The sequence below is a fragment of the Pygoscelis adeliae genome, unplaced genomic scaffold (assembly GCF_000699105.1).
Source record: "Pygoscelis adeliae isolate BGI_AS28 unplaced genomic scaffold, ASM69910v1 Scaffold45, whole genome shotgun sequence".
NCBI lineage: Eukaryota > Metazoa > Chordata > Aves > Sphenisciformes > Spheniscidae > Pygoscelis > Pygoscelis adeliae.
This window is the reverse complement of record NW_008825114.1, coordinates 3,642,713-3,660,202: the sequence shown is the minus strand read 5'-3', so window position 1 is coordinate 3,660,202 and position 17,490 is coordinate 3,642,713. Positions and strand designations below refer to the sequence as shown.

The following is a 17,490-nucleotide window of genomic DNA, read 5'->3' as shown; positions in this document are numbered from 1 at the left end:
ATCATGCTCCCTTCTCCCAACTCTGAGAAAGACCCTGTTCCCTCCCTCAGGAACAGCTGGCGAGCCCACAGAGGTGGAGAACCTCCTGTGCCCTCCTTCTGACTCCCAGATAATGTACTGTCTGTCACACCCCTGGGGCCCCTTGGTTTTCTGAAACTGTCCAATGTACCATGATATCATAAGCGCTATAGGACCTCTCATTGCCCCATGTTTCTGCACCCCAGTGAGTCAGGAAATGTCTGCACAGTGGGACAGGATTTAACAGGACTGTCAGGGGGTTGGGGTGCTCTTCCACCAGCCCCTGGTGCTTCTGAGTTATTTTGCTTATATTCCCCTATTTCTTTGCATTGTATTTTCAGCTTGGCAGTTCACCAAGTACATTTTAGAAATGGATAGATTAATTATCATAGTGTTGTCTAAATAATAATGATAATAATGATAACAATGATAATAATAACGATGATGATGATGATGATGATGATGATAATAATAATAATAATAATAATAATAATAATACCACCACCATTAAAACCTTCATCCTGGTTTTCTTTGGCAGTCAGCATAACAGCTTCGGTATATATCGTTACAAAGAAACTTGACTTACCTCCACTGTATTGAAGTGCTGCCTCATTTTATACAGTGTGACTTGAAATATGGGCTTTTTGTTGTTTTTAATTAAACCAGTCCAAAATGAAAAGTCTTTGTTTCAGGTTAGACCTCTTTGAAAAGCTTAGGATTTTGACCTGGTGAAATACAGTATATTACATTTTTTCCTTATTAACACATTCAGAAAAGTTCCTGGTTTACCTTGACTTTATTAGTAATACTTTTCCTGTGCTTTGTTTTCCTTTCATGGTTTCTGCATAGTGTTTAACACTCTCATGACACAACCTTTCTTTGGTAGGTTACAGGAACTGGTTTCTTGGTTGTTCAGCCAAATGCTGGTAGACTTTTATATGTTACCCATTCATGCCATCTCTGAAATATTAAATCTTGAAAAATGCAAGCACATACCTGCATTACATATTATTAAATAACATCATCCATGTAAGTTAATGTAAGCTCTAATATCCACTTCTTTGTGCTTTGTATGCCTGAATTACTTTCTATTGAAATATTTGTTGAAATCCAAAGTTTATATACCACTACTAGCTGCATATCGTATTCACTGCCAAATCTCACATTACTTCAACAGCAAAAGACCCAAAACTATCTCCATAGATGAAAATATGGAGCCAAGCCCGACAGGAGACTTTTATCCCTCTCCAAATTCACCAGCTGCGGGGAGTCGGACATGGCATGAAAGAGATCAAGGTGAGTAACATGGGACCATTTTACCTCGACGTATTTTCAAATATACAATAAATCCCTGCATCTGCCTTTCCATTACTGCAATAAAATGATGGCTTTTTAGAAGAATCATTATTTTTCTGTCTGGTATGTGTATTTGCTAGTTGTGTAAATGTAGTTAAAACCAACAGTCAACAGGATATGGTATAAACAACCACATAATAATTTTTCCATCTGGTGACTGCCTTATCTATTGTTTGAAAAGATGTGTGACAAGTGAGGTACTTGATATTGTGTATGCTGTGATCATCCCAGCAGGATCACAAGTACAATGGTTTCAAGTAAAAACCAAAACATGTCCATTCTATGGTTGAGTCAACGCTAGTTTACTCAGTTTTTGTTTTACCATGACAGACTCCTGTATGCGCATTTAGTCCATACTATGTAACTCAGAATAGGTCCAATAGGCTCTTTTCTGAAGAGCCCACATATAGCTCTGTGGGACTATATCCATATGCTAAAGGGTGTTGGTAAGTGTTGCTGTGTTTTGGGTTATCAGAAGGAAGGAACGTGTTTGTGTGGAGAAGAAAGTTATGGCTGTCAAAACAGTAAAATTAATTGTCATAACTTTCCCTCATGTTATCTTGATGCTTTATAAACCTAGATGCCAGTGTAGCCTTTTCCCTCACCTCAAAAAGGTCTTTTGAACCTTTGCGAGGTTCAAATACCTCGCATGTATTTGAACAGTGCTGGTTAATGGATCCGGTGGCTGAGGTGCTGCAGCTATTTGGAAAGTCTGTGAAATGTACAGCACAGTATGTAAAAGTGAAATAGAGAAAAAGACATGCCGTTGCTTCCTTTGCTGATCTTCCAATGTTTGCTCTCCTTTTCCCCATCCACTGCTCATCGTTGCTCTCAGTTCTTCAGTAACCAACAGACCCTTTGGTCTTACCTCATTTTTATATTGTTTTAGGCTTCTTTTTTCCTTCTTTCTTTTTTTTTTTGCCTGCTGTTTTCTCTTTCATCTCTGTGTGCAAGGTAGCCTGTGATTGCTATTTCATTTAGCTGCCTTTTATTTTCACATTTTTGTTATAGCTGGTCTCCTTTTAGTTTGCTTCTGCCTACCCTCTGATCTGTGTTCTCATCATTATGCTGTTCCTCTCACACAATGTTTACTAGTCTTTTTCTTCATCGTTTCTTTTGTACTTTTTGTTTCTCATGGAGGTTCTCATATTTTCTTATTTCTAGCTGTTTTCAGCTTTCACTGTTGAATTAAAAAAAAATCTTGCCCGTGGCTTTGCATAACCAAACTTAAGAACAGCCAAATAGCAGTTCTGCCAGACAGACTCTTCCCCCTTGTGCAAAATATTTTACTCTGTGACTGTTACTTGTTTTGCCATGACACTTTATTATAATTTTTCGTAAAAGGCAGGATTGTACCTCAATTAATTTTTGTGCTTTTTAAATAAATCACTTTCATGGTTGTGGAGAAAACAGCCTATCGTTCCTCTCTGAAGTGGTCTCCACATATCCCCACTTGTGAAATGAAGTCCTTTTGTGCTGCTGAGTGAGCTGTAGGGGCTTCTGAGAAATGCAGTGCCACATGGATAGCTGAGCCAGAGTCCTGCTGACAGAGCCTTTCACAGATGATCTCTGTAGTTCCCAACTGTCTCAATTGCTTTTTAGCCCTTGAATCATTCTGCTTGCAAAGAACTGTGCTCTGTGAACACTGGATTTGTTCAGTTTTACCAGCCTTCTTCATGTTACATTTATCAGTAGTGAACAACATTATTGTTCAGATTGCTTGAGTAGATTTACAACGAACCTTTACTTAATTTCTGTGCCATTGGGTAGCTAGATTGCTGGATTGAAACAGTCTTTAACTCTCTCTGTATGTTTCATAAACCAGAGAACTCCAAAAGATGAGAAAGAGAGAATAAAAAAGATATATTTGAATCAGTGTATTTTATTTTTGCTTCCTGGATTTTACATTACTCCCTGAATATCCTCTTCTCCAGCACTGCTGGGCCTAGTGAAATTTTACCAGATCCTTGGCAGAGAGGTTGTCTTTGAGGCACTACGAGGGACTTCGTTTTTTCTGTCCTTAAGATGTTCTTCCATTCCTGCAGAGGGGCAGATATACCACTCTCCAGTCTGAAAACCATTATACTGGGGGAAAGATACGCCTTTTACCCCTAACCATTTAAGTTTGGCTCCAATCACTTTCTGAGGTTATCCTGCTGCTGTGGAAACACTGTAAGGTAGTGACCGCAATGCCTCTCCTTGGTACCTGGCCTCACTGGGAAGGGGCATGCGGCAGCTCCTGGCATATTTGTTCTGTTGCTAGTTTGTTAGATGCTTGATATCATCTTCATACTAGCATGTATCTGTGTAAAGCTCCTTTTGGACACAGAGGTCTTACCAGGATATGATATTTGTGAAAACCTATATTCTGTTTCCTTATGGCTGCAAGCACAAAGATAATAGAAATAAAAATTTGGAGGTGGTTTCTATGCCAGAGAGCTCACTGGTACTACTTCCCTCTCTCCCATGGAGATCTGCATGTCGTATGAGGTTAGGCATAAATGAAAAAAAGGAGAAGCCGTTTGGAATCACATTTGTGTTCATCCAGTGTCACCAGGGGATGCTCATGTAGTCCCAACAGGCACTGCTTTTCCAGGCAGTCTCTGAAGGTCATCAGCACCAGAAATGTGAATCATTCCACAGTACCCACAAATAGGAATATGCAGAGGTATCATGTTTATGGGTAAGTAGCTTCTCTTTCACTCTGATGCAATTTTAACTTTTCTAAGAGAAAAAAAATCAGAAATAGGGTTGATATTAAGATATAGCATTATTGATTTCAGTTTCATTGTCTCTGTTTTGAACCTGACAGAGCAAAGTCTCTAACTTCTGACCTGAAATAGAGCTAGTTTCTTCATCTGCATACCTAAGCATAATGTATTTTCATAGAAATAGAAATGACATAGATTTGGAAGATTCTTTTATCATGAAGGCTTTTCATATCTTTATTTAGCTGCATTTGTAAAGTAACAGAAATGAGATGACAGTGCTAGTTTGAAACTGGAGATAGTCACAATAAAACAATGATGGCTGAGACAGGTTGGAATAAAGTAGTTAGGAGTTTCATAGGTGTCTAAGGGGTATCTAACCATTTTGATAGAGAGAATGCGACAAAGATTAATGGGGAACACAATAATATACTGAGATTAAAAATGTGACAGATGAAAATTTGCAGTGAGGTGGAAGAGGTGAGATCAACTTTTTGCTGCTGTGAAAAATAAATATCATGTAGTTTAGTAGGTAAGGAGACATCAGGAGAGGAGTGATTCTGTGTGAGTGATTCTGTTGTAATCCTCAGTTTCTACAGCTTCTCTACTGTGCAAGCATGCATCATGAGGGGTAGGTACATGACTGCAGGAGTACTTGTGGTTTAGACAGGATGTTGCATTTGTGAAATGAAGAAAAAGAAATATAGCCCAGCTACAATAAAATTTTCCTCATACCACACTCTACTTTCAGTTGTAAAACCTCAGACTTTGTCCTTTTGCTTGTTCTGTCTTCTTCCCGTCGTACTACTTCCAAAAATGTTTTGATAAGGTTTCCAGATTTTGTGTTTTATAGTCTATTTTAGGGGAGCTGTCTGTTTGAAGATGTAATTCTGGGCAGAAATAAGTAAGCTTATCTTAAAAACGGGAACTTTAGGTAGCATAAGGTTGGTCAAAGCCAATCCACGAAGGGTTATGAGCAGTGGCTTCATTATCCAATGCTCTAGTATTGTTATGCATGTAATTGTTCTGATATAAAAATATAAAAAACTCTAATTAACCAAAATTAGTACTAAAATATTTATTTGTATTTATTGAAGTCAGATTATAAATCCTTATGGAAGAAAAGAAAAGCTTGTGAAGCTATGATACTTCATTGGCTTGCAAAAGTTTGTGACTCTTTCAAAAATATACGTAACCACAAGAGTATGTGTAACAGTTTCAAAAACAGATTAAAAAAAAAATATTACTGTGGATTTACAATGTTGTTTTTGAGTTTACATACATTCAATCATTGTGGGAAGATTCTGTAGTTTGTGCCATATTTTTGCTATGTTAAAATATTTAAAATATGACTCTATTTGCATGATTTTTTGAAACAGGTGTGAGGTCTTCCTGCAGAGCAAATAGGCAGGTTTATAACTGCAAAGATTTCTCCCAAACCTTCTATCAGCCTTCCAAGTAACTAACCATCCTCCAAAAATCCCAGAGCCTAAGAAAGTGAGAAGTCATCTCTGAGAATGGTGCATTACTTGGAAATAGAGCCCTAATGTGACAATTAGGAGTTCAATTTCTGTGTCTGCTGTCAGTTCTTGTTATTTGTTCTCTCTTGTACCTTGTTTTTCCAATTGAATGTCTTATTAACTTCAATAATATCTGGATCATGTCTTACTTACATTTCTACCAATTGGAAATATATCTAGATCTAAAAAGTAGTTTGCTGTATATCTCTTGCAGTCTTCCTTTTTCCAGGTTGCTGTTACTGAATTCTTTACATGTTTCTATATTAAACAAAATTTTGAGTTCCTGCCGTAGTGCAGTAATACTTTGTGAAATAGATGAAAGTTGCTGAATGAGTAAATTTGCTGAGTGTTTTAGAAATTCTAAGGAGGATAAGATTTTGTACAGTAAAAAAAAAAAAATCACCCTCTCCATTTGGAAGAGGCAGTTATTAAAAATATAACAAAACTAGCGACTAGTGCAGTGGCTAAAAAATACTTTAGATCTAATAGGCTAAGAACTATTGGTGAACATCTTGATTTATTAACTGGTAAGTAAATCAGATACTTTTTCCTTAACTCATAAGGAAACAGGAATATCTGAAGACCAGAACACACTGTGTGCACCTATGGCTTCCCTTCTAAAAGCTAGCTTGACAAAGTGCATTAACATAATTGCAGACAATTTCAGTATTTGTCCTTGAGATCTGTTTTGCTGTTGTAGTGTTACAACACTGTGTATGTTGTAAATAAATAAAACATGGGTTATCACCAATGCACGCTGGTCATGATAAAAGTGGAGAGATTCATGTGGATTTCTGTAGTAGTCAGGTGTCTGGAAATACTGAATGTCAATATACAATGAAGTGAATTTTAATTTTACAGTTTCTTCATCATGTTCACTCTCTTACACCTCACCCACCTCTACCAACAGTCAAGAGTCAAGATGCCAGCATACCATTAAAACTGAAACAGCTGGACCGCCTTCACCCGTTGATTGGCCAGCAGCTGTTGGACCCTCCACTTCTCAGGTCCCGAGCCCCTTTGTTGGATACCCCTCTTCTGGACACTTGTCCCCTTTTGCTTTCTCCCCACCCACCGGACACTCCTTCCCCATTGGGGTCCTTCCCGATGGCTCTTTCCTTCTTGGGCCTTCTTCTCATGGACTGTCAAAGATGGACGTTCTCATTTCCGAAGTGAGGGAACTAAAAGAGGAAGTAGTTAATGTGGTCCAGGAGTTGAGAACGGTAACAGATCACCTTGGCTTTTTGGTGGCCTGTGTTGGACAGAGTTCAGGATTTTTTCCAGCTCCTGGTGCTCCTTCTGAAGGTTAATGCTTTAGAAACTCATAGTCTCCATCTAACAGATGAATTCATCTTGCAAAGGTTTACCTTGATGAATATCTGTTAAATGCATTTCTGTGTTTTTGACTCAGTCTGAGTTCTAAAAATCCTTGTATGTCAAAGCATGTTTTAAAGCAATTTATGTCTTGTTAGTAACTTCTGTTACATCTGCCTTTGTATTTTTTAATATTTCAAAATACTCTTTAATCAATGTATTCACACACATACACATACCTTTCATATATATATATATATATACACCCCCATGCACACCTTATGGATCTATCTGAATTTTCTGTGTTTTTAACTAGTGTAATGTGTGCACAGTAGTCAAATACTGCCACTTAATAAGTTTTCATAACTTCACATTCGTAAAGTGAGAGGTACTTTTCACCAAGAGTAATTTTTCAAAGTGTATTTCCAGAGAAAATTCTTAGCCATGGCTTCTCTTAGCCTGTTGGCTGCTACAATGCTGAAAGTGGCATCATGGTAACGAACAATAGCATTAGCCAGGAAGACTCACCTGGGAGACTGCAAGTTGGGTCCTCCTCTTTCTTCCTGATTGCAGAAGAAGACGTTGGTAGTGTTCAATGAATGGGCATTATGTCTACTCGTTAAAAATCAGTAGTTCTGCCATGATGGTTAAAACAAATTTAAAATCAATAGAGAATTGGTTTACTTTTGGTTTCCATAGTCACAATTTTACAAGAAAATCTGCTGGAATGTAAAATAAGTTAAACATTACTTTCATAAAGATGAAAAGTGCTTTCTTATCCTTAGGGCTTGAAAGGCACTAGGTACAGAAAAATAGGTGAAGGAGCTTTCAAATGCTTATTTAATTAAAGAGGCAGTGAAAGAGAAAAAAATCCATTAAAAGGACAGCAAAAACATTATCTTAAAATGAGTGAAGTTGCTTGTACATCAAGAAAATTTACATCCTCCATTATTGGGTGAGAATGATGTTAAGTTTACACTCTCTCCAAAAATAAAGCAATAGAGATTGTATCTGATTTTCTGTGTTTAGAATAGCTTTAGACCAATTTACAACTTGTTCATAATTATCTTGAAATATTCAGAGTAGCAGATGAGCAAGTTTCTACTCTGGGCAGAGCAGGGACTTGGCTTTTCCTTCAGCCCGTATACACTTCAGTTTCTGAATGAATGAGGAGTAATAAAATGTTTAGAAATACAGACAGAAAGACAAATACAGTAGGAGATACAGTAGGAAGCATACAAAAAGGCTTGCTTTTTGCGTTCCTGGAAATGGCTGTTAATTTGCTCAATAAAGTAACTGTAAAAAATCTCATTATAGGTTCTTTGTCTTTTATTTTGACTAATACATTGTGGCAAGGCCTATTACTTAATGTTTTCCATGTGTGATTAGTGAGTTGAATACACTCAGGGCTAGCATATGGATCTCCCATATACATCAGTGAAAGATGTACGTGCAAAAGGATTTTTTTTTTGTACGCATAGCACTTACTCTGTGATGAACTTTATACTATGGCAACATCCTGTTACCTTGATGGTGACTCTAGACGTCCTTTGATTGAAATTAGTGATAAAATGCGTGTCTTAATGCAAGGTTTGGCCCAGGAGCTATTACATGCAATTGTCCTATTCTAATGTTGCTGAATAAGAGATTTCATTAGTATTTTTGAAACTGATCAACTCCTATTAGGTTAAGTATTATTCTGTATCATCTAACCTATGTGGTGCAGAATATCTTCAGTTACCAAAAGAACAGGTATTTAGTACCTCATGAATTATAGGTGTCTGCACTGACTTTTTTTTTTCAGTTATGGCACATCCATGAGATGGAAAAAATGAATTTAGCCCACATGTTGTCACTTTTTTTAGGCAGCTCTCCTTTTTGTCTTCATTGATAGATTCTTTGTTTCTGTGCTGTATACATAGATACATTTGAAAAGGTTCTTAATTTCTCTTTTTTACTGCTTTCATATGAACTGTATCAAACTTGATCAAAGTAGTATATTTCAGTGTGAGTTAATGATTTTATCTCAGTTGAAAACCATACCCCAGATGGACCTACAATTAAATTAATGTAGCACACCTATTAAACCATCCTAAACTGTTACCAGTATAGACTATAATAGTAATAAAAAGGAGATGCCATAACCTAAATGCTTCTAAATCAACAACTTCCCTTACATTGTTTTATCTCAAATGCCTCTTCAATCTTATTGCATTAGAAATCGGGAATACTTTACTGACTTTTGCAGTTAAGTTTACAATATTGATTTCATTTTCTAGCCAAGTTCCTTGGATTCTCAGCATTAATGAGATGTTACAGCTGTGCATTTTTCCTTGGAGTTTGGATGACTTTCTGTAGGATAATTTAATAAATGACTAAAATGTACTCTCAAGTCTTTATAATTTGTTTGGCTTTTTAATTAGATTTTCTCACAGTCTCCCACAATGCTCTTCTATCACAGCTGTCTACTGGAATCACACCTCTTAACAATGATTCATAGATGATGAAACGGCCCAGTCCATTTCTGAAGTGTAAAGTTAAATGAAAAAGTAGTTGAGTACCTAAAGTACACTGTAACTGCTTAAGGGTTATTTATGGCAGTGCAGAGTACTTGGAGTCTCATGTGGGCTTGTTAATGACAGTATATATATTTGTTATAGTACATTCTTTGTGGCAGCAACATTGTATTTTTGGTCTCATGCTTTTTATCTCTATTTCCAAAGTTAGCCTCATTACTTGCAGTGCCTGCTCCATGTTTAACAGGTAGCCACCCCGCTGAGCTCTGAGTTGCTCCTAAGTACTTCCCATACGACATCTGATGGGCTGTGCTGGTACAGAGGTGGTTGGATAAACTGAGTCTGAAGTTGTGGGAAGAAGTGAGGCAGGAGAGGCTGCAGAGGTGAAGTTTGGCACCCTGCCGCTGGCCCCTGTGGGTCACTGTGGAGCTGGTGGAGACATTCTCATCTCCCTCCAACAGCAACACCCCAGCTTCCCATTGTCTCCATGGTGGCACCTGTGTTTTGGGGGTCTCACAGAGCTTCTGGTATGAGTCACGTAGGGTGAGGAAGGCTGGCCAGCTTTAGGCCTGCAGATCAATGCATGGGAAAAAAAGGTATTTTTCTCCTCACAAGAAATAGTGCAGGAGTGATAACATAGTCATGCTGATTATGAACCTTTCCTGGGAGGTTTACTGTTACTTTCTGATGAGGAGTGGCAAGGATGAGAATGAAGAATTGCCACCCACTATTCTTGCAGGATAATGTGCCATAGTTTGAGCCTAATCTTAGTGGGAATAGATGTAAATTTAAATAGGCATAATCTCTTCAGTATGACAGTTAATTACTTACATGTCATATGACACTGTCAAACAACTGTTATGGGATTAGGTCCCTATGTCCCGTCCTACTGTTAAACATTTTTTGAAATTACTTTGGGACGTGGATGTTTTTGATGCGTACATATTAAACATTAATGCTCTAATCTGACCATTATATCTTTCCTCTTCTCCTGTTCTATAAACTGCCTTTTGCTAAAACTGATTTTTTTTTTTTTAAAGTTAATTTTAGGAAATGTGTATGTAGCTTTCCCTAACTTAAATAACCATGCACTAGAATTATACTTTTCAAAAGCTAGTGTATACAATTTCAGAAGGAACTGTACTGAGTTGTTTTGCTTTTTGGTACTGAGTTGTTTTGCTTTCTGTCCATAAAAAGTAGGATAATTGGTAATGCAATGAAGAAATTTGGTTGTCCAACTTCATACAGTTAGTCACACACACCAACAAAAAGCATCCTACAACTTGTTTGTATAGAGACTTGTCTGAATTTCTGCCCCGCCCCCCCTTATGCTGGGAGATATAAGGGCAGGTAGATACAACCCTTCTATCTTTTGTCCAAACCCCTTTCTGTTGAGGAAAAGAAAATCACCAAGATTAACACATCCCACAGAATGTAACTGTTGGCAATGGAGTACAGTATTTTGCAAGTTTGCATGTGGGTAAGGATGACAAGAATGACATGTTTACTCCACCTAAAGGGTTTCCGACTCTCATGTTTCTGTTGTCTGAAAGTTCTTGCATCACATTCTTCTCTTATCTGTATTAATACTTATTGAGCAATGCAAAATAAAATAGTGTAATTTATTAGAAAAGATTAATAGAGAATGAACAAGGAAATAATTCAGTTGCTATTGTAAGAAATTTACTCTTGTTTTGCTGTGGCTTTTCTGAATTGCAATATTGTTGTAGCGTTTTGCTTGCCAGCTTGCAGTACTGAAAATGGCGTTGGAAGAAACTCTAGTCTAGTTCATCTTCTTAGGTTTTTCACTACAAATCACAAAAGGTAATACATTGAAATGGTTTCTCTGTTGTGAAATGGCAAAACGCACAACAGGGTGTTTGATTAGCCTCGGGCGTGGTTCCTGATAGGCAAACCAGTGTCACAGTCTGATAGACTGGATTGTGCAATATCAGAGGTGTGCCTGTGAAAAGAACATTGGCACTAGGTAGCTGATTTGAAGATGGGAGGTTATCAGATCTTTGTACACTGAAATATTCTACTCCAGTATAAAATTTTCATATGTAAAATGCTTTTCTACACTTGATGTAGAAGCAAAAATAAAACTGAAATCAGGTTTTTAAATGTGAAGAGAGCAGCTTTCTTCAAACCTTAACACCGGCAGCTCCTCAAGTTCAGAACACTCTCAGCTGCTAAGCAACACACATATATATCTTCATGTAAGACCTCACTGTTTCTCTCAAAAGTGAGTACTTTATAGCACTGAGAATTGCTATATGTGTCTCAGTCGTGGAACAGAATTGATCATGATCTTTTTGTTTGTTTTGTTTTGTTTTGTTGATTTTCCACTTAGGAAAACATTGATTATCAGGACTGAATTTTTCATGGAAATAAATAAATTTTTAGGAGGGCTTCTCTATGGTCCAAGATAAAACTTACAGTGAGGGGGAATGAGACACCAACAAGCCAATGATTAGGGCACAGATTTGGATAATGGGAGAGCTAGATGCAAAGCCTGATCTCTGCCTGATACTGAACAGGAATTCTAGTAAGTCTTTCTCTGTTCTAGGCATCATCTCAGACACCAGGACGTTCAGGCACATCTGTCTTTCTCTCCTATTTATTCACAAAAATATAACACCATTGCTTTTCTGTGAAGAAGATAAATGAATTAAAACATTTTGATTTTCAGGATTCTTGGTTTCATTCCAGCCCCAGTACCGTCTTTAGGACAGATATAACAGAGCCTTTTTCTTACAAATGAGAGGTGGTTGTGCTTTAGAGACTCAGCTGTCAATATTCAGTGTTAGGTGCCTTATTAAGACTGACAGTTGAGAAATACAGGATGCTTACAGTGTTAAAGGAAATCAGACTGAGCACATCTGAAAAGTGGTGATGCTGGCTCTGCCTGTGCAGAGTGGCTCTGTTTGTTCTTCACAGGTGTAAGACAAAACTGATTCTATGGAGCACAGTGGGATTTGTCATGATTCATCATCATCATACAGCTCTCCGATGTGAATTTAAAATTTTACTTAAGTTTTCACACATGCTTCACACAAGCGTACCTACCAGTTGTGGTGGAGGCAGTGGAGAGTGAGGCCCAGCTGGATGTGATGTATGTAGTATATCCTGCCACCAGAAATTATCCCAGGTACTGCCTCTGGGAAAAGAGCAGTTTGTTTAAAATTGTAGCATGAAAGGATGCCTCTTATAGCTCGCCAGTGGCGCTATGGACTCCGTAGCTTTCCTGCTTTCACTATGGTTATATATACAGTAAGATGAATGTTGTTTTATCTTGCTTTCTCTGGAGGTGATGCTGCATTAGTGAGTTGTAAATGAATCTTTACAGATTGTTGTCTGCAGGAGTGTACCTTGTAAGGAAAGACTTGTGAAACTAAGCAATAGAAAAGATATTAATAATAGTTGAAGAATAAACTGGATTAAAAGAGATTTAATATTTGTTTATGATTCCTTCTTACTCTGCTCCTGAGCATGTCTCATGAGCAAGAAAGAGAAGCTGCCGTGTTGTGGTGGTGAGCAAGAAAGCAGATCAGGTGTCCAGAAACAGGCAGGTGGATGTTTGAACTTGCCCTGCATCACTGCTTGATTCCAGCTGAGTACTCCTAACAGGTGGCTTGCCGAGTGGTGTGCCAAGGTGACATTCGTCCAGGGAACTGCCTGGATGACAAGCTGCTTCAGACTGAGGAAGAGTGTCTTTGCTTTGATGAGGAAATTGCCAAAACTCATGTCTCATTAGTGTTTCCTAAGGTTCTTTGGAAGTGAACAACAGTTTAATTAAAGGCTGACGTAAACGTGTTTCTACACACTTTCCCTGCAGCATTTTATCACATTAGAATTGATCAAAATTGTTGCCTTCGGCTGTCTTGAACAGCTATACATCTGGAACACCATTTGTGCAAGCTGCTGATGAACAGGCTACATACGCTATGCTTCACAGCAGCTCTTCTGCCTTCCTATGTAGACAGATTTACCTTGTTGGGAGATGAAATTATCTAACTCTTTTTATTTGCATAAGCCCTTTTTTTTCTTTGATGTGATGCTTTAAAATGTATAACACGCCACCCATTTGGGTGCATACATACTGTATCTCCACAGTAATATGAAAATACAGGCAAAAGTGATTTGGAACAGCACTGAGAATTAAAAAAAAAAAAAAAAAGCCTGTTTTTCACATTTGAAGAAAATTCTCGGCAGGACAGGACACAGTGTCTGCTTAATGTTGACCTTTTGATAACTTTGTCCAAGTGCTTTTGGCATCTTTCTGCTTTTCATCTGTACTTAGCATTTTTTTCCAAAGGTCTAAAAATAAATCACACTTGAAACTGTTTTATTTTCATTCTCAAAGTAATAAGGATTGGAATCTCATTCCTGAAACTTTGACACAGACATAAGAGCAAGTAGCCTATTTTTGTGACCTCTGTTTGTCATTCATTATTTAATTATCAATATATAACTAAGGTTTATGTAGCTACTGGACTACATCTCATTATGTGGAAAAATAAGACGTTTTAAAATGAGAAAAATGTGTGTTTGCTATTATGTAGAAGCTACTAGTAAAATCATATGAAGTCTCACTGTCACTTTAACTCATTCTGCTTTATTTAAAGGCACCGTTTCTTATGAGCAAAATGAAAGACAGTGAAAAACTGCTTTGCATTTTTATTTTTTTCTCAGTTTTTTTTTTAACTGGTAACTCTCCAAAGAAATGTAACTTGTGTGTTTTCCTATTAAAGCTCTAAGCCTCCTCTCTTGGTCAAGGAGAAGATGGCTGCAGCCTTTTTTCCTAACCTATACAAACAGTTATTGTTCTGTCTCCCCTGTTGGCTGCATCTGTTATTCGGCAGTGGCAGGAGAATGAATGCTCCGTTATGATGGCCGGGCACACACGGGGAGAGCCGTGGGGGCTGCAGGGGGGAAGGGTCTGTCTGAATTACTTCTCAATGCGAGGTCCATGGTTTTAACAAAGAAGCTGCTGCCTGCACTTCAGCTGTTATTCTTTGCAGTTGCCTATGCTATATACAACAAGACTTCTTCTCAAAGTACTTCATGGTGGTGTGCTGTGCAGTGTACGTTGAAGTCGCTGTTTTGGTGGGTAACGAGTATTTTTATGGCAGTGCTGAATTTTGTATTCCTGACTACCAGTCACGTTCACCTTGATGAAGAAACAGTCTTCTATATATGTTCATTGCATTTACTTTGTAATTTATGCTGTCTGTTTTCTATGTGCTAACTAGAATTCTTACTTCCGGAAAGTAGGAGCAGGAATAAATTACACATTTTTAAGGCAAGATCTAGGGTTATCATAGTCATCAATCTCCTTTTCAGTAGATTCTTTTCAAATTAGTGGTGCCACTGGGGGGTTAATGGGTACTCTGATTACATTGCACTTCATATAGCATACTTCTTTCGAGCAACTAAAATATTTTGGTTTTGAAAAACACAACAACTTTTGCTTGTTTAATGAAGTAACAGTCACCAACTAAATTAAATCTCTGTTGCATTCCAGAAATCAGAGCTGCTGACACATGCAGACCTTCAGGAGCTAGGCAGCTCTTTCTTTCATGAGTTCTTTTGTTGAATATGAGCTTTACATGAGGAAAAGATTTTCCACTTTCAGCCCATGGTTTGTTTTTTCCTTTGGGAGACTTAAGTGCAGTACTTTTAATTTGAAATAAAATTAAACTCTTTGTACATTCTCTCTTTGGTGGTAGCCCATATGGTCACTGATAAGTTCTATGACAACTACTGATGACCACAGCATTGTAGTGGGAGGCTGTGTCTACAAGCTATTAGGCACACTTGTCTTTTTTCTCAGACTGTAACATTGCAGCATTTCTGCAGAGACAGTGATTGTGCATGCATCGAACCACAGTACAAAGACAATAGCTGGTTAATTTTGTCCTGGGCTTTTATAAAACCCTACATCTGTTGTGGAGGTGTGAGAATTTTCCTGCTCTGATGGAACTAGGGCCTTATATGAAGAAGCTAGGTTTGTCATTTGAGCAGAAAATAAAACATAATGAAATATTTGAAAATCATTCCAGAATTAATGTGCCTTCTTATCATTGTTTGCCTATGCAAAACTCAATTTAAAGAAATTCAGTCTTGCAATCTTAAAAATTATTTCTTAGCTTAGCAGAATGTATTCAACAAAAGTGTAACCATTTGGCAGCTTTGTCTTTGTTACCTGCTGATAGATTCAAAGAAATAAAATATTCCTCCGTTTTCTTCCTCAACAACAATTTATTTACCAAATTTTTATAAGACAGCTAGAGGTCCCTCTGTCAGCACTCAGTGTTTTTGATAACAACATAAAATTGCAACAGGTCAGTATAATAAAAAGCATACAGTAACCTTTGTCATATCTGTTAAAACTGAGTGAGTTCTGCATTGCTCTGTTGTAAAGCAATTCCTCGCTCTTGCTGAATGTTTCACTGAATAAAATCCTTTCTCGGCAGCCTTCTTGAAGAGGTGAACCTTGTAGGGTACCTGGGAAATTAGCAGACTTAGTAGTCAGGACCAAAGGGGAGCAGGGGAGTTGCAGGGGGATGGTGGAGGGGCACTGGCAGAGTCTGTTCTGGGTCTGGTGCCAGTGCCTGGGCAGGGCTTGACAGCGGGATGGGGCAGAGCAGACAAGCGGTCTCTCAGTTTGATGGGTCCTGCTCTAAGTACAGCTTTCAGGGTGCAAACCCACTCTTAAACTCCGGCCAGTTCAGAAAGCATTGGTCCAATTTGGTGTCAGTAAGGCGCTCACATTTTGCAGGCCTGTCATTGACTTCCAAGATGATTGTATTGCCCCAGAATAGCACAATACAGTGTGCCAATATTAAAAGTGCCAAAATCACTTTAAGGGCTAACATCATCCATGTAGGAAAGTCAACTGCAGCGTGGCCCTGCTCCAGTAAAGTACTTAAGAAATGACCTTTGCTTTAAACTTGAGTTAGTCTCATTGATTTGAAATGGAACCCACTTACAATATTGATGTGTGTCCCATGAAAATATTATAATTAACTTTGAAATAATTGGGTGCAAAGCCCAATGAATGTTGTGTAATTAATTTAAACTTTCAGAAATAATCCAGTATTTTTGCTTTATGCAATATCAGTAACCCTGCATGGTAGAGATCACACATTTGTCCATTTGTGCTATCTTCATGCAGTGAGCTCTAAAGAGATGTTTTTGTTGATAGGGAAACTGGAAGGAAGAGGTGGGAAGACCCTACTTGAGACATGGAAAATATGAGAGAAATCAAAGTATCCTTTATTCTTAGGGAGGTTACATTGTTTCACTATGGTTTTGGGAAGTGTAAGGGATGGGGTTTGAAATAACAAAATAATAAATACCATAAACCGGCATGTGTATGGCAGTTACACTACACACCTGAGTGTAGGCGTTCCATTAAAAAATGCAATAAAGATTATGTGGCTGTTGAAGGAGCAGATGATTTGGTGATGTTCTGGGGAGCTGAGAAGTGTCTAGGGAGGTTCTGAAGACATGCATTTCTTCACTGTTTGGCTTGTGTGATATGAAAGGAGTGTGGTTTCTGTTTTGCAGGACAAAGACCACTTAGGGGATTATTATTCATTCTCAAGTTTGAAAGCTATAGTTTAAAATCAGTTTATTGGTCATAGCGGAGCTGGGTGACCAAACAATATTTATGCAAGAACAGTAAAAATAAATATCTTCAGTCTACAAAATGATGTGTCCGGAGATGGGCTTCTAAGCTAATGTCACTGTTCCATTGTTTTTCTGTTGCAGATATGTCTTCTCCTACAATGAAGAAACCTGAAAAGCCTTTGTTTAGTCCTACTTCTCCCCAGGATTCTTCACCAAGACTGAGCACTTTTCCCCAGCATCACCACCCAGGAATCCCAGGAGTTGCACACAGTGGTGAGGTTTATAGAGGAGGAAGAAATACCTCCCTATTAATTTGGTCTGTTCTTTCCTACAATCAGATTGTGATGCATTTTTTCAGACTTTCTTAGAGACCTAATCCCATTTATAATACTGATGAGAGTAGAAATGGAAGAAGTTGGA

At 38.0% G+C, this 17,490-nt stretch overlaps 1 protein-coding gene across 5 annotated transcripts in view; it reads left to right on the top strand.

Moving 5' to 3' along the window:
* Positions 1–17,490, top strand: part of NFIB (nuclear factor I/B) — a 177,748-nt gene that overhangs the window by 115,856 nt on the left and 44,402 nt on the right. For all 5 annotated transcript variants that reach the window (XM_009328057.1, XM_009328056.1, XM_009328054.1 and 2 more), the window contains exons 6-7: positions 1,196–1,314; positions 17,212–17,343. In XM_009328057.1, coding sequence (XP_009326332.1) covers positions 1,196–1,314; positions 17,212–17,343 — 251 coding nt within the window. The remainder of the gene's footprint in view (positions 1–1,195; positions 1,315–17,211; positions 17,344–17,490) is intronic.